The following is a 16972-nucleotide window of genomic DNA, read 5'->3' on the forward strand; positions in this document are numbered from 1 at the left end:
TACCGCCTTCTCTTGGCTGAGTGGCACCGCGGCGCGGTGGCTGCCGGAAGCGATTCCGCAGAGGTTGACGGGATCGTGCTGATGTGGCCCCCCCTTCCCCCGCCCCGTCCCGGGATGTCGGAAGAAACCCGACAGAGCAAATTGGCTGCGGCCAAGAAAAAGGTAAAAATGTGCGGGCTCGCGGCTCCCTGACCCCTCCGAAGGCCGGGCCATGGCCAGAGTTTCTGTGCTGCCTCCAAGGCACACGGGGTGAGCCCCTCGGCGCCCCTTGGCGCCCCCCCCCCCCAACCAACAAAGTCTTCGCAGCCAGTCCCGCCCCCCCCACCCCTCCACCCCCCGGCTGCCCAGTCTCCGCCGCCTTCACTCGTCACCCCCAGGTGACTTTGGACCGGTGACCCCCGTGGCTTCCCACACCAGGCTTGGCCTTCGTCTCCTGTCGCCCAGAACCGGACCTCCGCAGCTCCCTGGTCTCCCTAACTCCCTGAGTCCGAAAACCTTGGTCCTGGCCTTTGCATTTTCCCCCCACCAACCGCCCCCTCCCCTCAACGCGGAGCGGCTACTCGGGCGTTGCTAGGGATGAGTGCCATGTGGCTACGTCATAATGCCCCTCGGAACTGTCATTAATGCCTAGAAAACTCGGTGTTAAATTTTACCACCCAGTTCCCACTGTTTTCACATCCTTTCCAGTGTCTCTGGGTCGTGGCAGCAGCTTGAAAAAGGGGACTCGGGGGGCTATGGGACCTAGGTTTCAGAGGGACCTGGGTTTCAGGCTCCCTCACCTCTAGACTTGTTCCCCCATCGTTTGATGCTGATAGTGTAAAAAGCCTACATTTCCCCCAGTGATCTCCAAACATTGACAGTATCTCTGGGTGACCATGGGAGGTGTTTGGTTTAGTTTGGTTTTCTCCCAGGTCTCTCTATCCAGAGAGACTTTCACATTTTTAATCGGAAGTTTCTACTTCACATTGTAATTTTCTGTGATTCTGAGACCAGAGGGCCGGTCACTCAGCATTTAGTGCTCCTCTGAGGAGCACATCCAGGGAAACTGAACTTCACAACTGGGAATCTTTCACAAGTCATCACCTCAACGTGGGGCAGCCCAAGTGCCACAGGATAAATATGGGACTGATGGGTCAGTTTTGCTTGATTTTCTTGGGAGAGAAAAAGCCTTTTATACTCAATATACTTAGGGATGACATTTGCATAGATCGGGATGATTATAATGGACTTCTCTCTGAAATGTGTTTGGGTTGTCCTCTTTCTGTTACGTTCCCAGATTCACTAGGGGTGTGTGTCTTCTCTACCTTCTGCCATTAGGATACATTGATGTAAAATTTTGAGACGTACTGGTCTGAAGCTCTAATAGAGATGGAGGAAGGGACCCTGATGCCTGATTAAATGTTTACTTTTCCTCTTCTGCTGCTGATTTTGCCCCCTAGCAGCTGCGGATTGATGTTGTAATCCAGAACTCAGTCAGAAGGCTGAATTTAATTTCCGTTGTTGCCTTTTATTGCCACCTTTTGCTCCTAGCCATGATATCAGTCCATTTCAAGTCATTGAGGATGACAGCCCTTGGAGGGTTGTTGTGGCGTTAAATCAGAAGGCGAAGAGTATTTTGTAAACTTTGAAAGTAGGATGTGGATCCAAGGGGCGTATAGTTCTCATGAGCCTCACTGCTTTTCCTTTTTACAGTTAAGGGAGTATCAGCAGAAGAACAGCCCTGGTGTTCCTGCAGGAGCTAAGAAAAAAAGAAAGATCAAGAATGGCAGTAGCCCTGAGACAACCACTTCTGGTGATTGTCCGTCACCTGAGGATGTGAGTCTTGCCTGACCGCCTTCCGGGGATGAGGCACTCACGGGGCAACAGTAGAGGGTAGTGGTTAAGATTGTGGAAGAAATGTCAGATATTGGCTAAGAAGTTTGGGTTTGAATTCTCCCTCTCCCTCTGCAAGGGATATGGTTTTGGGCAAATTGTTTAAGCTCGTTGGATCTGTGTCTCCACATTAGTAAAATTGGGGTAATACTGTCTTACACCAAGGAAGTTGAAATGAGATTGTCGTCGTTTTTATAATAATCCCCTAAAATAGAGCCTGGTGCAGAGTAAACTTTCAATAAAGCGTAGTTGCTAGTTGTCTTAACTGCTCTGGTGATCTTCCCCGGCCTCATGGGGAAAGCCAGGCAGTGAAAACAGCTGCTTGCCCTCAGACTTTCCATTTAGAGGCCCCAGTAGAGCCCCAGAGTGTGTTGAGGAGAGGGCCTCAGGCACTTGGATTAGGAGACCATCTGAGTTTTAAAACCATCTTTGCCACCAGCTTGCTGGGTGGCCCTGGGAAAATCACTTCCTCCCCTGGGCCTCAGTTTCCTCATCTGTAAAATGATACTGGTGGATCAGATTATTGTCTTTCAAGCTTATTTTTCAGCTGTAGCCCCTCTCCCCCAACTTTGTTCAAATGAACCCTTTTTCTGAAGTCTGGTTTTTAAGAGTCTAGGCCTGATGGTCTAAGAAGCTTTTAAGAGCTGCATTGTTCATCTGAGGAGCTATGTGACTGCATGGTTCAGGGGACTTTTCCATCTGTTTGTTTCCCTTGATTTCTGCCTTTGGCAAGGCAGCAAGTGGCTACTTGGAAAAATGACCCAGGCGGGTATTGATCCCTTTTGACCCCTTTCTCTCTTCTCCGGCATTCCATTGCCCCAACCCAGTGTCTTCCTTCCTTCCTTGACTCTCTTGCCTCTCTAAGCCACTTTTCTCTTTCTCCCCTGCCCTTGTTTTTCCCCTTTCGCCTCCTGTAGATTCAGGACATTCTGGAGGTGCTGGTGTCCGACCTTAACCGCTCCAATGGGGTAGCGATCCCCCCATTGGACAAGTGGAAGGTGAGGCAGTGCCAAGACCCCCTCTCTGGCTTGCTCCCTCCCAGCTCTGCATGCCCTGAGGCGTCTTTGTTGTGGGGGAGACTTTGTCTCTGGCTTATTTTATGTTGCTGTCATTAACCCTCGGCCTGTTCATGTCTGCTTTTTCACCTGCTTGGTTGATTGGGTTCTTCCCCTTGCCTCCCCCCCACCCTGCCCCCACCATCTTTTATCATCTTGGAGAAGGTGAGATGCTCCTTGGAGGTTAAAGGTAACTTGGGAATAGTTTCTGGAGCAGGTGTGTGGGATTAGGGCTCTTTGAGCCTTCAGTTTGAACGCCCGGTGGTGGTCTCAGACTAGGAGAGGTTAAATAAAACCATACCTTCAAGTCTTGCCCCCTGGGCATCTGTCCCCAAAAGACCAGTAGACCACAAAGCAGTTTGTGATTTTTTTTTAGTTCCTCAGTTCCTTTTGGTTTGGCAGTAGGGAATGTAGGGTTAAGAGAAAAGGAGCTTACTTTATAATAGTTACAAGGATTGAGGTTATTTTTTCAATGGAACTCACTGTAAGGGATATGAGGTTCATCAAACACATGAGTGATCAAGACATTCTGCCCCTGTTCTCTTTTAAGAATCCACTGGACACAACTGTATTCAGTGGGCCATTGAAAGCAGACAGCTAGTGCTAGGTGCTGGAGAAGACAGGTGAAAGAAGCAAGCCAGGACGTGGCGGCATTCCAAATGCTCAGCGGGGGCAGAGGTTCATTCTAAATGGATTCCAGGCTGGAGAGGGTGGCAGCTGGTTTGAGGATTAGAAGTGGGGAGCATTCATCCATATTGCAAGTAGGGGACCCAGGCAGAGGGTGTGGTCACAGGTAACCGCCAGGACTATGAGCTCACAGAGTACTTTCGGGAAAGAACGGGAGCCTGGGATGCACGTGGACTAGGAGATGACCTCCTCCAGACATGATGTTGGCACTTCCTCCTTAATTAACTTCCTCAGGGAACATCTCCCAGGCCAGAGGAGTAGGACTGGAAGGGGGCCAGGTCCTGCTGGAGGTGGGCAGGGGGAGAGGGGTGGGGCCAGGGCCCTGGTGGCTGGGGTGAGAGAGTCTTCAGTCATCAGGCCTGCTCACACCCAGTCACTCAGGTCTGTCCAGGTGCTGTGACTCACCCTGTTGGCTCTCAGAGGAGACGCTGGGCGGCCTGGGGAGGGAACATGGGCCTCCAGGAGTCCCGAAGCCCTGGCCCGCATCTGTCTGTCCTGGAAATGAAGACCCATAACCCCATGTTCCCTTCGTGTTTTATTTGTCATTTTTTTTTTTTTTTGCTGCACTGCACAGCTTGTGGGATCTTAGTTCCCAACCAGGGATTATTAAACCCATGTCCTTTGCAGTGGAGGCATGGAGTCTTAGCCACTGGACCACCAGGGAAGTTCCCTTTCTTGTTGTTTTAAAATCCTCTCTTATATCAGTAACTGTTTCCCACTTAAGTTTTCTACTCTAGTAAAAAAAAAAACAAAAAACACTAGGCCTGTGATTACAGTATCCTAGGCAGAGTTGATGACATTTCCAGAAATGAGGAATAATGGATAGAAAAAAGTGTTTTTTTTTCTTTTTTAATGGAATAGGACATTTGAGGGGAGTGGACAATGTGTTTTGAAATTCCATACTTAGTTTTATGATTCAAAATTATGAAATAACTTGGTTGTTCACTGAATTGTCATATTTTGTATATTTCAGTCTTCAGACAAGTCCTTTTTTCCCCTTCTGAGCTCTCTTGTTTCTAATGCTAGGGATCCCTGGGTGCCAAGATGCCAGGAGGGGCCCAGGGCTCCCCAGGGCCCATGGCTAAGAGTGTGCTCCCCCCACCCCTGAAGTCTCACACCTCGCCAGCTGCCGAACCCCTACTCTTACCCATTAGATTCAGGAGTACAGGTTGGCAAGGCAACACCAGGTTCTGGGGTCAGAGGTTGCAGTGTGGACAGTTACCATGCCGACAGTTTGATTCTTCTTCAACTCCCCAGGCTCTGTGGTGCTTGCTCTAAGGCGGACAGTAGATTTGAGTTTTCAGAGGCCAGGGCTGCGGCGTCCAGAGAGTAGGCTGCCTTTTCCCTCAGGAGAGGTGCAGCCTCTCCCTTCCAGATCCACCTTGGCTGCCTGGCGCTCTTCCCTGGTCAAGCTTCAGCTGGTCAGTCTTCTTCAGTCTCACCTGTTGAACGTTAGCTCTCAGGAGCCAGCAGCTTGGACTCAGTGTCAGTCAGGCCTGAGCCTGGAGAGAGGCCGAGTGGGGCTCTGGTCAAGCAGGTGGATCCACCTGGGTGGGGGAAGAGGGGACTTCTCTGTGGCCCCTGGTCCTCAAACCCACGATTCTTCTCTCGGAGGCCAAGAGTAGATGTCTTCTCTCTGGTTTTCAGCTGTTCTCGGTTGGGTAGGTGTTTAGGAGCTAGGAGCTTGGGGTGGGGTAGTGGCCAGTTTTCTTTCCACCTCCAGGAGCAGGAGGAGCCTTCTTGTTTGGCGGCTTCTTTCCCAAAAAAGGCATGACTCGAGGACACGCCCAGTGGTTGGGAGGAGGGATGGAAGGGAGAGCAAGAAGGAGGAGGCAGATGCTCTCTTCCTTTATCACTGCCACGTTCTGCCCAGCAGGGTCCCTGGGGAGGGTCACTCTGGCACAGACTGACCCTCTGGAAAAGCAGTGTCTGCCTCTCCCTGACCCGGCACACGTTCCTCTTACCTGCTGCGGCTGCCACAGGGCAGCCTGGCACTGCCTCTGACTGAGCTCCACAGAGGATGACACCCCATGTTCAGGAAGCAGGCCTCACGGCCCTCGCCCTGAGCCTTGGTCCAGGAGGCGGCAGAATGGCCCGAGTTCTAGGCGAGCCGTAGCCACACCCCTGCGTGGCTCCCAGCACGTGTGACTGTCACGACTGCACAACACCGGTCCTGCCCGCTCTGCACCCCTGCACTCATGACAGCGAGGCGCTCTTTGCCCTGCATGGCCCCCTAACCCCCTGCTCTGTTCTGTGACAGGCGCCCAAAGACCGCGCCGCTCCTGTTACACCGTCTGCTGATGACACCGTGTCACCTGGCGGTGTCCCTTCCCCCAGTGCTAGTCCCCCCCGTGTCACTAGCATGGCATCAACTCAGGTTTGTGCCTCTTCCCCCTTGGCCAGCTCTGTGTTTGCCCCCCTCCTATTTCCCGGAGGACTGGACCTCCTGCAGAACCTCGTCCTTTTTTTCCAGGTATCTTGGCTCTGTGAGCCAGGTGCCCTTCCTGAGGACTGGGATGGGGGAGCCCAAAACCAGACTCCCCTTAAGCTTCAGGGAGATGGAAGGTGGTTGGAATGAGCTTGGTGCCTGTGGGTGGTTCTTACTAAAAATTGAATGACCAATTCCTGTGTTTCTTCCCAAACAGAACCATGATGCCGACAACGGTTCTGGTCCCATTGACGAAAGCACGTGAGTGTCTCCCACGAGGGCAGCAGTCCCTAGGCCACTGCCCCATGACCCCCTCTTTCCCATCGAGCCTCCTGCACCCCTGACTGCTGTGTTCATCCCCAGATCCTTTTCATCCACCGAGGGCCTGCGACAGCTGTCTCAGCAGCTCAACGGTCTTGTGTCCGAGGTACCCCGAAAACTGGAGCTCGGCATGGGTTAGAGTAGGAGGGAAAATATGCTAGAAAGAAACTGAGGCAGAGACTCCCCAAAGGAAGGGAAGATCCTGGGACCAGGCAGCTTGGCTGGATAATGTTTAGCTGATCATTACTTCTCTGAGTCTCCTCTTTGAAGCCATGCAAATGAAGGGGTTGGATGATGAGATTGGTTACATCGTTTGATCCTGCAGATAAGAGCTCTTTGGGAGGGGAGGAACAAGGGGGAACTAAGAACCAGGAGAAACTGGCACAGGGAGGGATTAAGGGGCAGGAGGCAAGTTAGGTGGAAGAGGAAATGTTGCCAGTTGATGGGGAAGGCAAGGTGCTGGAGGAGGTCAGAGAACATCTCCATGTGAGCCCTTTCGTCTCTCCTAGTCTTCATCTTACATCAATGGGGAGGGCCTAGCATCTCCTGCTAATATAAAGAATCTGGAGGTAAGTGGGCCTACAAGGTGGCCCAGTGACCCTGCAGGCCAGCCCTGCCCCCTGCCTCCTCCCATGGCGGGGGCTGGGTGCCCCACCCAGCTGAGACAGCCCAGACACCCCCCAACCCTAATGATTGCTCTCTCTACCTCTCCCCCACCCCTCCTCCACCTCCTCCTCCTCCTCTCTGCATGCGCCTCAGAGCCGGTACCAAGAACTATCAGTAGCCCTGGACTCCAGCAATCTAACAAACAAACAACTCAGTAGCAAGATAGAGGAATTGGTAAGAGTCCGGTGTTGTCCCCTGATCCATGCTGCCAATATGGGGCTCCGGTCTCACCCTGGGGCTCTTGAAGAAAGGGGCTGGGGATCCCTGGTGCCAAGGGAGAAGGGGGTGCTGGGGGGCCTAGGTCTCAGCTGGAGGGACCCCGGAGCATGGCATGCAGCATGGCTCTCTCTGTGGCTGCCCTCTTTGCCTACTCTGTTCTCCAGACACCTCTGCTCGAGTCCTCCCCACCTTGCCATGGGTCTGTTGCCTGTAGGGGAGGCACTAGCTTGACTGATGTGTTCCAGCCCTGACCCAGCCCCTGATTTGTTCCCACTTTGACCTTGGACAAGTCACCTCTCCTCCTTGGCCTTTAGTTTCCTGAGGAGGTAGAATCAGAGGGTGTCCAAGGTCCCTTTTAAGCTCAAAAAAAGATTTCAGGGTCCTTTTCATTCATGTCGTATCGGTGTTAAGAACAGAACCTGGCCAGTGGTGTGTTTGCTCAGCAAACATTCCTTGAATGCGAGCTGGCAGAGGGTGGTCTTCACCTTCTCAGACTCCATCTCTAGAGGTTTATGTCATTGTCCCTTCAAGGGAATCAGATCCAGACTCTTGCTGCTGTAGCCATGAGCAAAACCTGCCAAGGCTCAAAATCTCTTAGCTTGAGAAGCATTCGTTCATTCATGTCCCCGTGAACCCTCCCTTTCTAACCCCTTCCTGGCCCCTGCCTGTGGCCCCTCCTCCTTGGTCTGAGGATCATGGGGGAGGAGGACAACCTCAGTCACCTTCCTTTGCCTCTCCCCGCAGAAACAAGAGAACCAGGAAACTTTGGATCAGCTGGAAAAAGTAATGCGATTTCTTTGTTTCTTCCATGGCTAATGGGGCTTCCCTGGTGGCTCAGTGGTAAAGAATCCATCTGTCAATGCAGGAGATGAGGATTCAATCCCTGGGTCAGGAAGATCCCCTGGAGAAGGAGATGGCAACCCACTCCAGTGTTCTTGTCTGGGAAATCCCATGGACAGAGGAAGCCTTTTGGGCTGTAGTCCATGGGGTCGCAAAAGAGTCAGACATGACTTAGCGACTAAACAATCCATGGCTGATGGGTTTGGGGGAGGATTCAGATGTAGAGGACCATTCTCCTCTTGGCTGCTTACAGCCTGGAGGAATAGGTGGCTTCCCTCTTTCCCTCCTTGCCCGTCTTCCACTCCCTGGGTGCCGATTATCTGTTCTCATTGGTGGGCCTGTCCTGGGCCTGTGGTGGCATCCCCGGGCGGGGCACATGTCCTTTTCTCGTTCACTTTTGCCTCCTCCCAGTAAGAGTTGTTTCTTCTCTCTTTCTGCAGGAAAAGAAGGAATTTGAGCAGAAGCTTGCAAAGGAGCAAGGGGCTCTGAGAGAACAGCTCCAGGTGAGTGGACTCTTCCAGGGTCCCTTGCGGCCCCCAGGAAACATTGCTTTTGCACATTCTCAGCACTCATTTGGCCTTTCTCCCAAAGGTCCACATTCAGACTATCGGAATTTTGGTGTCAGAGAAGACGGAGTTACAGACAGCTCTGGCTCACACCCAGCAGGCAGCCAGGCAGAAAGCAGGTGGGAATCTAGGCACCCTTTTACCCCTGGGCTGGCTAGGCCTTTGGTGGGATTCCTCCTCTGGACTTCCCCTCTCTGCTGTCATTTTAGGGGAGTCAGAGGATCTTGCTAACCGCCTGCAGTCTTCCAGGCAGCGCGTAGGAGAGCTGGAGCGGACGCTGTCTGCAGTCTCCACGCAGCAGAAGCAGGCCGACAGGGTGAGCCCGGCAGCCTGCCCATCCCCTGGAGGTCATGTGGAAGGGTTGTGAGCCTAACGGTCTCTGCGGCAGCATGGACTGACTGGCTGCCCACACGGCAGCACTGTCCGTTTCTTGCTGCCTTAGAGTTGTGTGGTTGTGAAATGCGATCTGGACACGAGTTGGTTGCCGTGGGCGAGTTGTGGCGAGGGGTGGGGGAGTGCCACCTAGAGCGAGCACTAGATGAGCCCAGAGCCTGAGTGCCAGCCAGCCCTGCCTTTAACTGCATGGGCTCTGGCTCAGGTGCTGGGTGTTCAGGCTGTGAAGGTTCAGATCAGTATTTTTAGTCCATGACCACACTAAAAAGGGAGAAGTACATGTGTGTAATATATATGACATGTTGGAAAGGACTCATATAAAACCCAAGGACGGAACTTCCCTCGTGGTCCAGAGGCTACGACTGTGCTCCCAGTGCAGGGGGGGAACTAGATCCCACATGCTGCAACTAAGACCCAGCGCAGCCAAAGAAAGAAATATTTTTAGAAAGCCCAAGGGAGAGGAACAGGGTGCTTAGAGACCCGTCACTTTTGTACCTTCTGAGTTTGGGGTTATGTGAGCGTCCCATCCATTCAAAAAATGAACAAAAGATTACAGTGCAATTTAATCCATCCCTCGTAGTCATTCCCCAACCCCAGGGCAGAAAACAAGGTTGAAGAATCCCAGGTCTAAGTGATTTTAGGCGAGCTCCTTAACCTCTAATATTCTGCATTCACCGATAAAATGGAGATAGTAGCTGCCTTCCACGGTGATTGTGAGTTGGAAATGGGAATGTTGGCTAAGAAAGTGTTCAGAAAAGGTTCAGATGTGATGCTGCTAACAGTGAGAACGGTGGCCAGCCCAGAGTCAGACTGCCCCACCTGTCTCTTCCAACCTTCCCGAGTTCTTACTAAAACCACAGGAGAGCATGAGCTTGGATGTGCTTTGAAAAAACGTAAAGCCTCACACCAGGTGAGGATGTGTTGCTGGGAGTCGTTCTGCTGCTGTTGTTGGTCTGCATTTTCCGCCTGCCTTCTCCTGACCTCGCCTTTCTGTGTTCGCAGTACAACAAAGAATTGACCAGAGAGCGAGATGCCCTCAAGCTGGAATTATACAAGAACAAGTAGGATGGGGAGTGATGGGGGGGACTGGGAAGTAGGGGAGATCCAAGGGAGTGGGGTGAGAAAGAGGGTACATGTTTGGACGTGTGCAGAGCCAGGCTGTCAGTCAGCCATGCCCCTAACCCCTGCTATGGCCTCAGGCAGCTTGTGTCTTCTCTCTGGGCTGCCACTTGAGACTTCTGGTGCTGGGGTCCCTTCCAAAGTGACTTTTATGGCAGGAGTAGTGGGTGGATCATGGGAGCATTCCTCTCTGTTCAGTACTCACACCTCCCTCCGTCACCTCTGGCCACAGTAAGAACAACGAGGACCTGAAGCAGCATAACTCAGAGCTGGAGGAGAAGCTGCGGCTACTGGTGATAGAGAAGTCAGCCATGAAGCTGGGCATTGAGGAGCTACAGAAGAAGCTGGAGATGTCGGAGCTGCTGCTGCAGCAGGTAGGGCTGAAGCCCTGGGGTGTGCGAGACCCACCTGGCAGGGCCAGGGCCTCTCGGGGTCATTGTGGTGCCCTCCGACCAGGAACCAGAAAGTGTGGATCCTTGTTCTGGTTCTGCCATAGACTTCTCTAGAGACAAGAGAAAGAGTGGGACCTTGCCCAGATCTCAGGAATCTGATATGGCTTATTTGTTTATATATATATATTTTTAAAGCATCCTAATTGAAAACCGTTGTTTTATGGATGATATTGGGTTGGCCAAAAAGGTCCTTCGAGTTTTTCCATAACATTGCATGGAAAAACCTGAACAAACTTTTTGACCAAACCAATAGTTGTAAGGCCAGCCCATGAGTTTCTGCTTCCTTCCTCTTGAATGCCAAGCCTCCAGGTAGACAGAGTGCCCAGGTCAGTTTCTTCTTCATTGTTTTGGCATGCCCAGCAAATTTCTGCCTTCCTGCCACCTGTAAGGGTATGACACGTTCATATATTGGAGTACTATGTAACCATTATAAAAACTTAAAGTTATCTTGTTTTCAGCAAAGTGAAATTAAGTTGCAGAACCATATATGATACTATCCCTGGCACTGTGCATCAATGAAGCATGTTTGCATACCTGTGGAAAAGGGTCAAGAAGGATACACACTAGATTGGGGAGGCTGGGAGAACTTTGAACACTTACTATCAGAATTGTTTACATTGAGTATTTAGTGAAAATAAAGCTATTTTTTAGTGAAAATAAAGTAGACATGGTACTAACAATATTAAGGATAACCCTGAGTTGTATGTTGACCTTTTGGGGGTGGGCGTTGTGTGGATCAGCCTGGGCCCCCCAATCTAACTTTGTTTTTCACCATCCAGTTTTCTAGTCAACCTGCCCCTGATAGCAGCCAGCAGTTACAGCAGGCCCTGGAGGAGAGGGCACAGCTGGAGACCCACATGGAGCAGGTGAGGCTTTACACACAGAGGGGTACAGGAGTCCCCAGATGACCATGAGTAGGTGAGGCCCCCCCTGGGACAGCCCCTGCTAACTTCTGCACCCCTCTTGCAGCTGAAGGATTCGCTGAGGCAGCTGCAGGCAGAGAGAGACCAGTATGTGACAAATCTGAAGGAGGAGAATGCCATATGGCAGCAGAAGATGCAGCAGGTGTTGGAACAGGTGAGGTGTGACCTTCAATCCCCCCCGCCCCCCCACCTTGGATAGGTCACTTGGTCTTCCTGGGCATCGTGTCATTTGCTGTGCATAGCTGGAGGTGGACGTGTGTATCTGGAGGTGGGGGTGGACAGGGCTACGGTCAGCCAGCCCTTACTTGACCTCTCCTTCCATGTGCGCCCCCACCCCCATCTTGGTGCTTTGAGCAGATGAGCAAGTTGAAGGAAGAAAAGGAGCGCAGCGTGTGTCAGGCTCGGGAGCTGGAGACCAGCTTGGCTGAACTGAGGAACCAGATTGGTGAGCTGGGCCCCAGGGACCTGAGGATGGAGGCCGGCGTTGGGGCTGGTGAGGGTGGCCGAGATTGGATGTGGGTGGATGGAAGGGCATCATGGCCCAGGGAAAGAGATCCATACCAGCAGTTGGCAAGGCTTGCAACTTCTCTGAGCCTCAGTGTCCCCATCTGCAAAAAAAGGGGTGAAGTGTGCCCACTGTGGTCTGAAGCATAAAGAGCTCTGAACGTGTCTTGAAAGATTGAGCCAGGAAGCCAAGACTGGGGGCAAGGAGGCCGAGTTAGGAGCTGTGGACCCCGAAGAGGGTGCTTTGGACGCGGCCCAGCCAAGAGACCCTGATGGTGTGCTCCCTTCCTCAGCTGCGCCCCCGCCCCAGGAGCCCCCGGCAGGGCCCTCGGAGGCAGAACAGCGGCTTCAGGCGGAGACTGAGCGGCTCCAGAAGGAACTAGAGAGCCTGGCTGGGCAGCTGCAGGCGCAGGTGAAGGATAACGAAAGTCTGAGTCACCTGAATCAGGAGCAGGAGCAGCGGCTGCTGGAGCTGGAGCGGGAGGCCGAGTGCTGGGGGGAGCAGGCGGAGGAGCGCAAGCAGATTCTGGAGACCATGCAGAGCGACCGCACCACCATCAGCCGTGCGCTGTCCCAGAACCGCGAGCTCAAGGAGCAGCTGGCCGAGCTGCAGAACGGATTCGTCAGGCTGGTGCGCAGCCCCGCCTGCCCAGCCCTCTCTCCTCCCTGGCCAAGCCCTTTGGGGGTGGGGTGAGACACTTAACCCCTCTGGTGGCCTTGGTTTTCCCACCTGTAAAATGGGTGATATGGACCTTTCATGACTGGTGCCCACAAAGGCACCCTGGGAGCCAGAAAGCCCCGCTTGGAGGGACGTGGGAGGGTATGAAGGTGGGTGATCTTTCCTACCTGGCTCCACACTTACCTGAGCTCTGTGAGCTCCACACTTCCACTTCCCCCGTGGACAGATTCTGGAGTCTCCAGCTGCGTAGGGTGGCCACTCACTGCCCTTCTCTCTGTGCAGTCCAATGAGAACATGGAGGTTACCAGTGCGCTACAGTCCGAGCAGCACATCAAGAAGGAGTTGGCCAAGAAGCTGGGCCAGCTGCAGGAGAAGCTGGGGGAGCTGAAGGAGACGGTAACCCCTGCCCCCAAAGGAAGGGCTAGGAGACAGGCACCCCTCCAGACAGGTGGGTGGGGGGCAGCCAGAACAGGTGACCCTGGGGTCCTTCAGAGCCTGTGACTGATTACCCCCTGGCCTCTGACTTTCAGAGTTGGGTAGCCCTATGCCGTAGGTCCTTGTCCCTGCTAGAGGCATCAAGCCCCTAATTAGAGAAAAGAGACATACGGTGGCTAGCTCCTTGGGTTCAGCCCTGGATTCCAACCTCGCATCTCTAAGGCTCAGTTTCCTTATATTAAAAGGAAGTTAGTATTTTTCTCCTAGAAGCATTGGGGGATTAAAGGAGAATCCTGCAGGGAAAGCCGCAGGCATTCAAGTGTGCACCTCACAGCTGTTGGCTGGAAAAGCTGTTCTGCTTTTCCACTCATCCACAGCCTCGAGTTAAGATAGAAAGAAGCTTGCTATGAGGGGTGAGGCTCGGTGAAGGCGGCACGGGGCTCTGGGCAAGGAAGCCGGGGCACAGGCAGCCGGCAAAGCCCTGCACAGTGTCTGTCTCCGACCGAGGGGTCTGTGCCCGGCCTCCCCGGCCCAGGGGCTCAGACTGTGGAAGCAAGCCACCCCCCGCCCTCACCCCCCGGGGTCTGCCCGCAGGTGGAGGTGAAGGGCCAGGAGGTTCAAGATCTGCAGCAGCAGCGGGACGAGTACCTGAACCACCTGCAGTATTACGTGGCCGCCTACCAGCTGCACATGGCCGCCTGCCAGCAGCTGGCCTCGGATAAGGAGGCGCTGCACAAGCAGGTGCTGCTGCAGACCCAGCTCATGGACCGGCTGCAGCACGAGGAGGTCCAGGGCAAGGTGGCGATGGAGGCGGCCCGCCAGGAGTTACAGGAGACCCAGGTGAGGGCGTCGGAGCACTGGGCCCCTGAGGGAAGGCCTGTGGCCTGTGTCCCTCCTCACTCTCTTCCCTGGCCCCTTAGGAGCGCCTGGAAGCTGCCAACCAGCAGAACCAGCAGCTTCAGGCCCAGCTGACCCTCATGGCTGTGCCTGGGGAAGGTCAGTGGGGAGGCCTGGAGGGAGGACACCGGCCTGAGGAGCAGGGGGACGTCTGGCAGCATGGCACCGAGTGGTTGTTCATTCCTGAGTTACATGAGGCCACGGGGACTGCGGGTCCCCTTCCCCCCGGCCACTGGCTGGCCCAGGGCTGCAGAGTGAGGTTGGGGGCAGATCTGGGCTCCGAGCTTTCTTCCAGGCCTGCTCCGCCTCCGTGATTGGGGGGCCTGAAGACCCCCTATCTGTCCCCAACAGGAGATGGACTGGAGAGTGAGGAGCAGGATGAGGAGGCTCCGAGGCCTAAGCTGAGCGTGCCGGAGGAGCTGGAGAGCCGAGAGGCCCTGGTGAGGGCCTGTCTCACTCCCCCCACCGCCACCCCACCCCAGCCCCAACGGTTCCTCTCAGACACCCTTTGCGGTTTCCTCCCTCCATCTCTGGTCATCCCCCAACCTCCCCTGGGAGCCATGGTCAGCCAGCGTGTCATTCTCCAACCACAGGCGTGCACCCCGAGACCCTGAGAAGGGGCGTGTCTCTTTGCCTGCCTGCCCACCCCTCTCTGGTCCTGCGTGTCTGCCAAAAAAGCATGTGTGCCCTCTCCCCCGCAGGTGGAATTTTTCCACTCGGCCTTGGCCAGTGCTGAGGATGAGCAGGCCCGGCTACGCAGGCAGCTGAAGGAGCAGAAGCTACACTGCCAGCGCCTCTGTCACCTGGCGGCCACAGCCCAGGATGGGGTGGAAAAAAGCCCCCGCCCCCAGGACTGGGGGAGACAGTGTGCCCGCGGAGGCCCACCAGGCCCTCCAGGTGGCCATGGACAAGCTGCAGGTGCGTGAGTTGCCCCCCAGTGGGGTCCAGGAAGGGTGGGGGGCCCTGTGGGCAGGTCGCTGCTGAGCCCTGACCCTGCCCTTCTGGCCTCAGGGCCGCTTTACAGAGCTCATGCAGGAGAAGGTGGATCTGAAGGAGCGGGTGGAGGAGCTGGAGCATCGCTGTATACAGCTGTCTGGAGAGACGGACACTATTGGTGAGTGGGGAGGCCGGGCCCGGGGTGGGGGCGGGGGGCTGGATGCGGGCAGTGCCACATCGCATCTGAGCCCGTCTGCCCTCCTCGCCTCCCGCAGGAGAGTATATCGCCCTCTATCAGAGTCAGAGGGCGGTGCTGAAGGCCCGGCATCAGGAGAAGGAGGAATACATTAGCCGGCTGGCTCAGGACAAGGAGGAGATGAAGGTAGGGGTCCTTCTGCCTGTCTCTGCAGGCCAGGGTGGGGTGCGGCAGGGCTGCTGAGTATCTCTCCCTCCAGGTGAAGCTGTTGGAGCTCCAGGAACTGGTTTTATGCCTGGTGGGTGAACGAAATGAATGGTATGGCAAATTCCTGGCTGCCCAGAACCCTGCTGGTGAGCCCACTACAGCGCCCCACACCTGCCAGGAGCCCAGCACTGCTGACAGTGAGGGTGGTGAGTAGCACCCTTGGGGGAGTGGTGGGCAGGCAGGGGCGAGCTGGTACACCACTCTAAGCTCTGCCGCCCTCTCTCCCCAAAGGTCTCCAAGAGGTGAGCCTCGCCGACACTGTGGAGCCCCAGCAGGGGACCCTGCCGGGCCAGACCACCCCTGAGAACCCCACCGCGCAACAGATCATGCAGCTGCTGCGTGAGATCCAAAACCCCCAAGAGCACCCAGGCTTGGGCAGCAACCCTTGCATCCCCTTCTTCTACCGAGCTGATGACAATGACGAAGTGAAGATCATGGTGATCTAGTGGCCTGACACTGGCAGGCAGAGACCACAGCCGTGGGGCCCGGGGGCTTTGCCCCCACCTGTCCCTGCCTCCCCGTCCCTCCTTCCTGGCCCCCCCTCATCCCTAGACTAGCACGCTGAAACCCTTGAAGAAAGGGGTATAAGCCCCCCATCCAATGAGGGGAGACAAACAGGTGCAGACCCCTTGCCATCTTGGCCAGGGCTGTGTCTTGATATCTGGACTGTTACTAGTTCCAGAGAAACAAAGAGCCAGAGGCTCAGTTAAAGGCAGTTTATTTAAGAGGCGGGCCTTCTTGGGGAGCAGGGGCTCCCTGGTGGCCTCCTCACCCCTACCAAGCAGTCCTTTCAGAGGGGCTCATCCATCCTCTATTCAGAGGCACTTTGGGGCCAAGTGCCCCCTCCTTGCCCAGCTTGACAACTGGGCAGCACTCTCACAGGCCTTGGGACAGTTGGGCAAATTGAGGCTAGGCAAGGACATAAGCTGGTGGCGGAGTGGGCTCCCTCCCCAGTGTTTATACTGTAACTGTGTAACATTTTGTATATTCTGGAGGTAGGGCAGCACCCCCGTATCTCAGCAGAGGTTGGAGCTGGTGAATGGGGAGGAACTTCTATTAAATATTTGGGGCTGGGGAAACTTATTTATTAATAGTATAGGGTAGAGAGAGAAGGTGGAGGCGGGGACGGGTTTGTGCCCGGGTGATTCGACTCCTGTTTCGTTTCACTTTTTATTTCTGAATAAATGAATTTAGCCATACTGCTTGTCCTGGTGTGTGCCTTTTTTATGTCACTGGGCCCTGGGGTCTGTGCCATGAGCACTGAACAGGGAGCAGGTCCTGCCAACAGAGGGCAGGCTTCTGGTTGTGCCCACCTCCAGGGTGTCTGGGCACGTCCAGCGGGGCTGAGATCTTTTGAGGCCTGTCACCCACTGCCGCCTGGTGAAGCCTGGGGGACCCCAGGGGGACTCCCAAGGGGCTCTCAGGGGCCGTCCTGCCTTAATAGCGGAGTGACTCAGAAGCTGGATCTGATCTCAGGGAGGGGAAGCAGAGTGCCACAGCACCAAGTGCTGACTTCT

General features: G+C 54.7%; 2 protein-coding genes across 2 annotated transcripts in view; one reads left to right on the forward strand and one right to left on the reverse strand.

The window, feature by feature from the left end:
• Positions 1-28: 28 nt before the first annotated feature.
• On the forward strand, positions 29-16657 carry GOLGA2 (golgin A2). The gene is given in 28 exon segments (XM_070378908.1): positions 29-162; positions 1693-1815; positions 2790-2870; positions 5875-5991; positions 6260-6303; positions 6406-6469; positions 6873-6932; positions 7123-7203; positions 7993-8031; positions 8529-8591; positions 8680-8773; positions 8864-8970; positions 10050-10108; positions 10399-10540; positions 11398-11484; positions 11588-11695; positions 11899-11986; positions 12339-12676; positions 13007-13120; positions 13754-13999; positions 14080-14155; positions 14408-14496; positions 14758-14888; positions 14890-14974; positions 15068-15170; positions 15268-15374; positions 15448-15601; positions 15687-16657. Coding segments are annotated over 28 exon segments (3096 nt in total). The 5' UTR covers positions 29-81; the 3' UTR covers positions 15902-16657.
• Positions 10550-16972, reverse strand: part of DNM1 (dynamin 1) — a 50207-nt gene continuing 43784 nt past the window's right edge. The window contains exons 21-23 of the mRNA XM_070378909.1: positions 12908-12998; positions 12103-12149; positions 10550-11000 (exon numbers count right to left, since the gene is read on the reverse strand). Of these exons, the coding sequence (XP_070235010.1) occupies positions 10958-11000; positions 12103-12149; positions 12908-12998 (181 nt within the window). The 3' untranslated portion in view covers positions 10550-10957. The remainder of the gene's footprint in view (positions 11001-12102; positions 12150-12907; positions 12999-16972) is intronic.

This window comes from Bos mutus, chromosome 11 (genome assembly GCF_027580195.1).
Source record: "Bos mutus isolate GX-2022 chromosome 11, NWIPB_WYAK_1.1, whole genome shotgun sequence".
NCBI classification, from domain to species: domain Eukaryota; kingdom Metazoa; phylum Chordata; class Mammalia; order Artiodactyla; family Bovidae; genus Bos; species Bos mutus.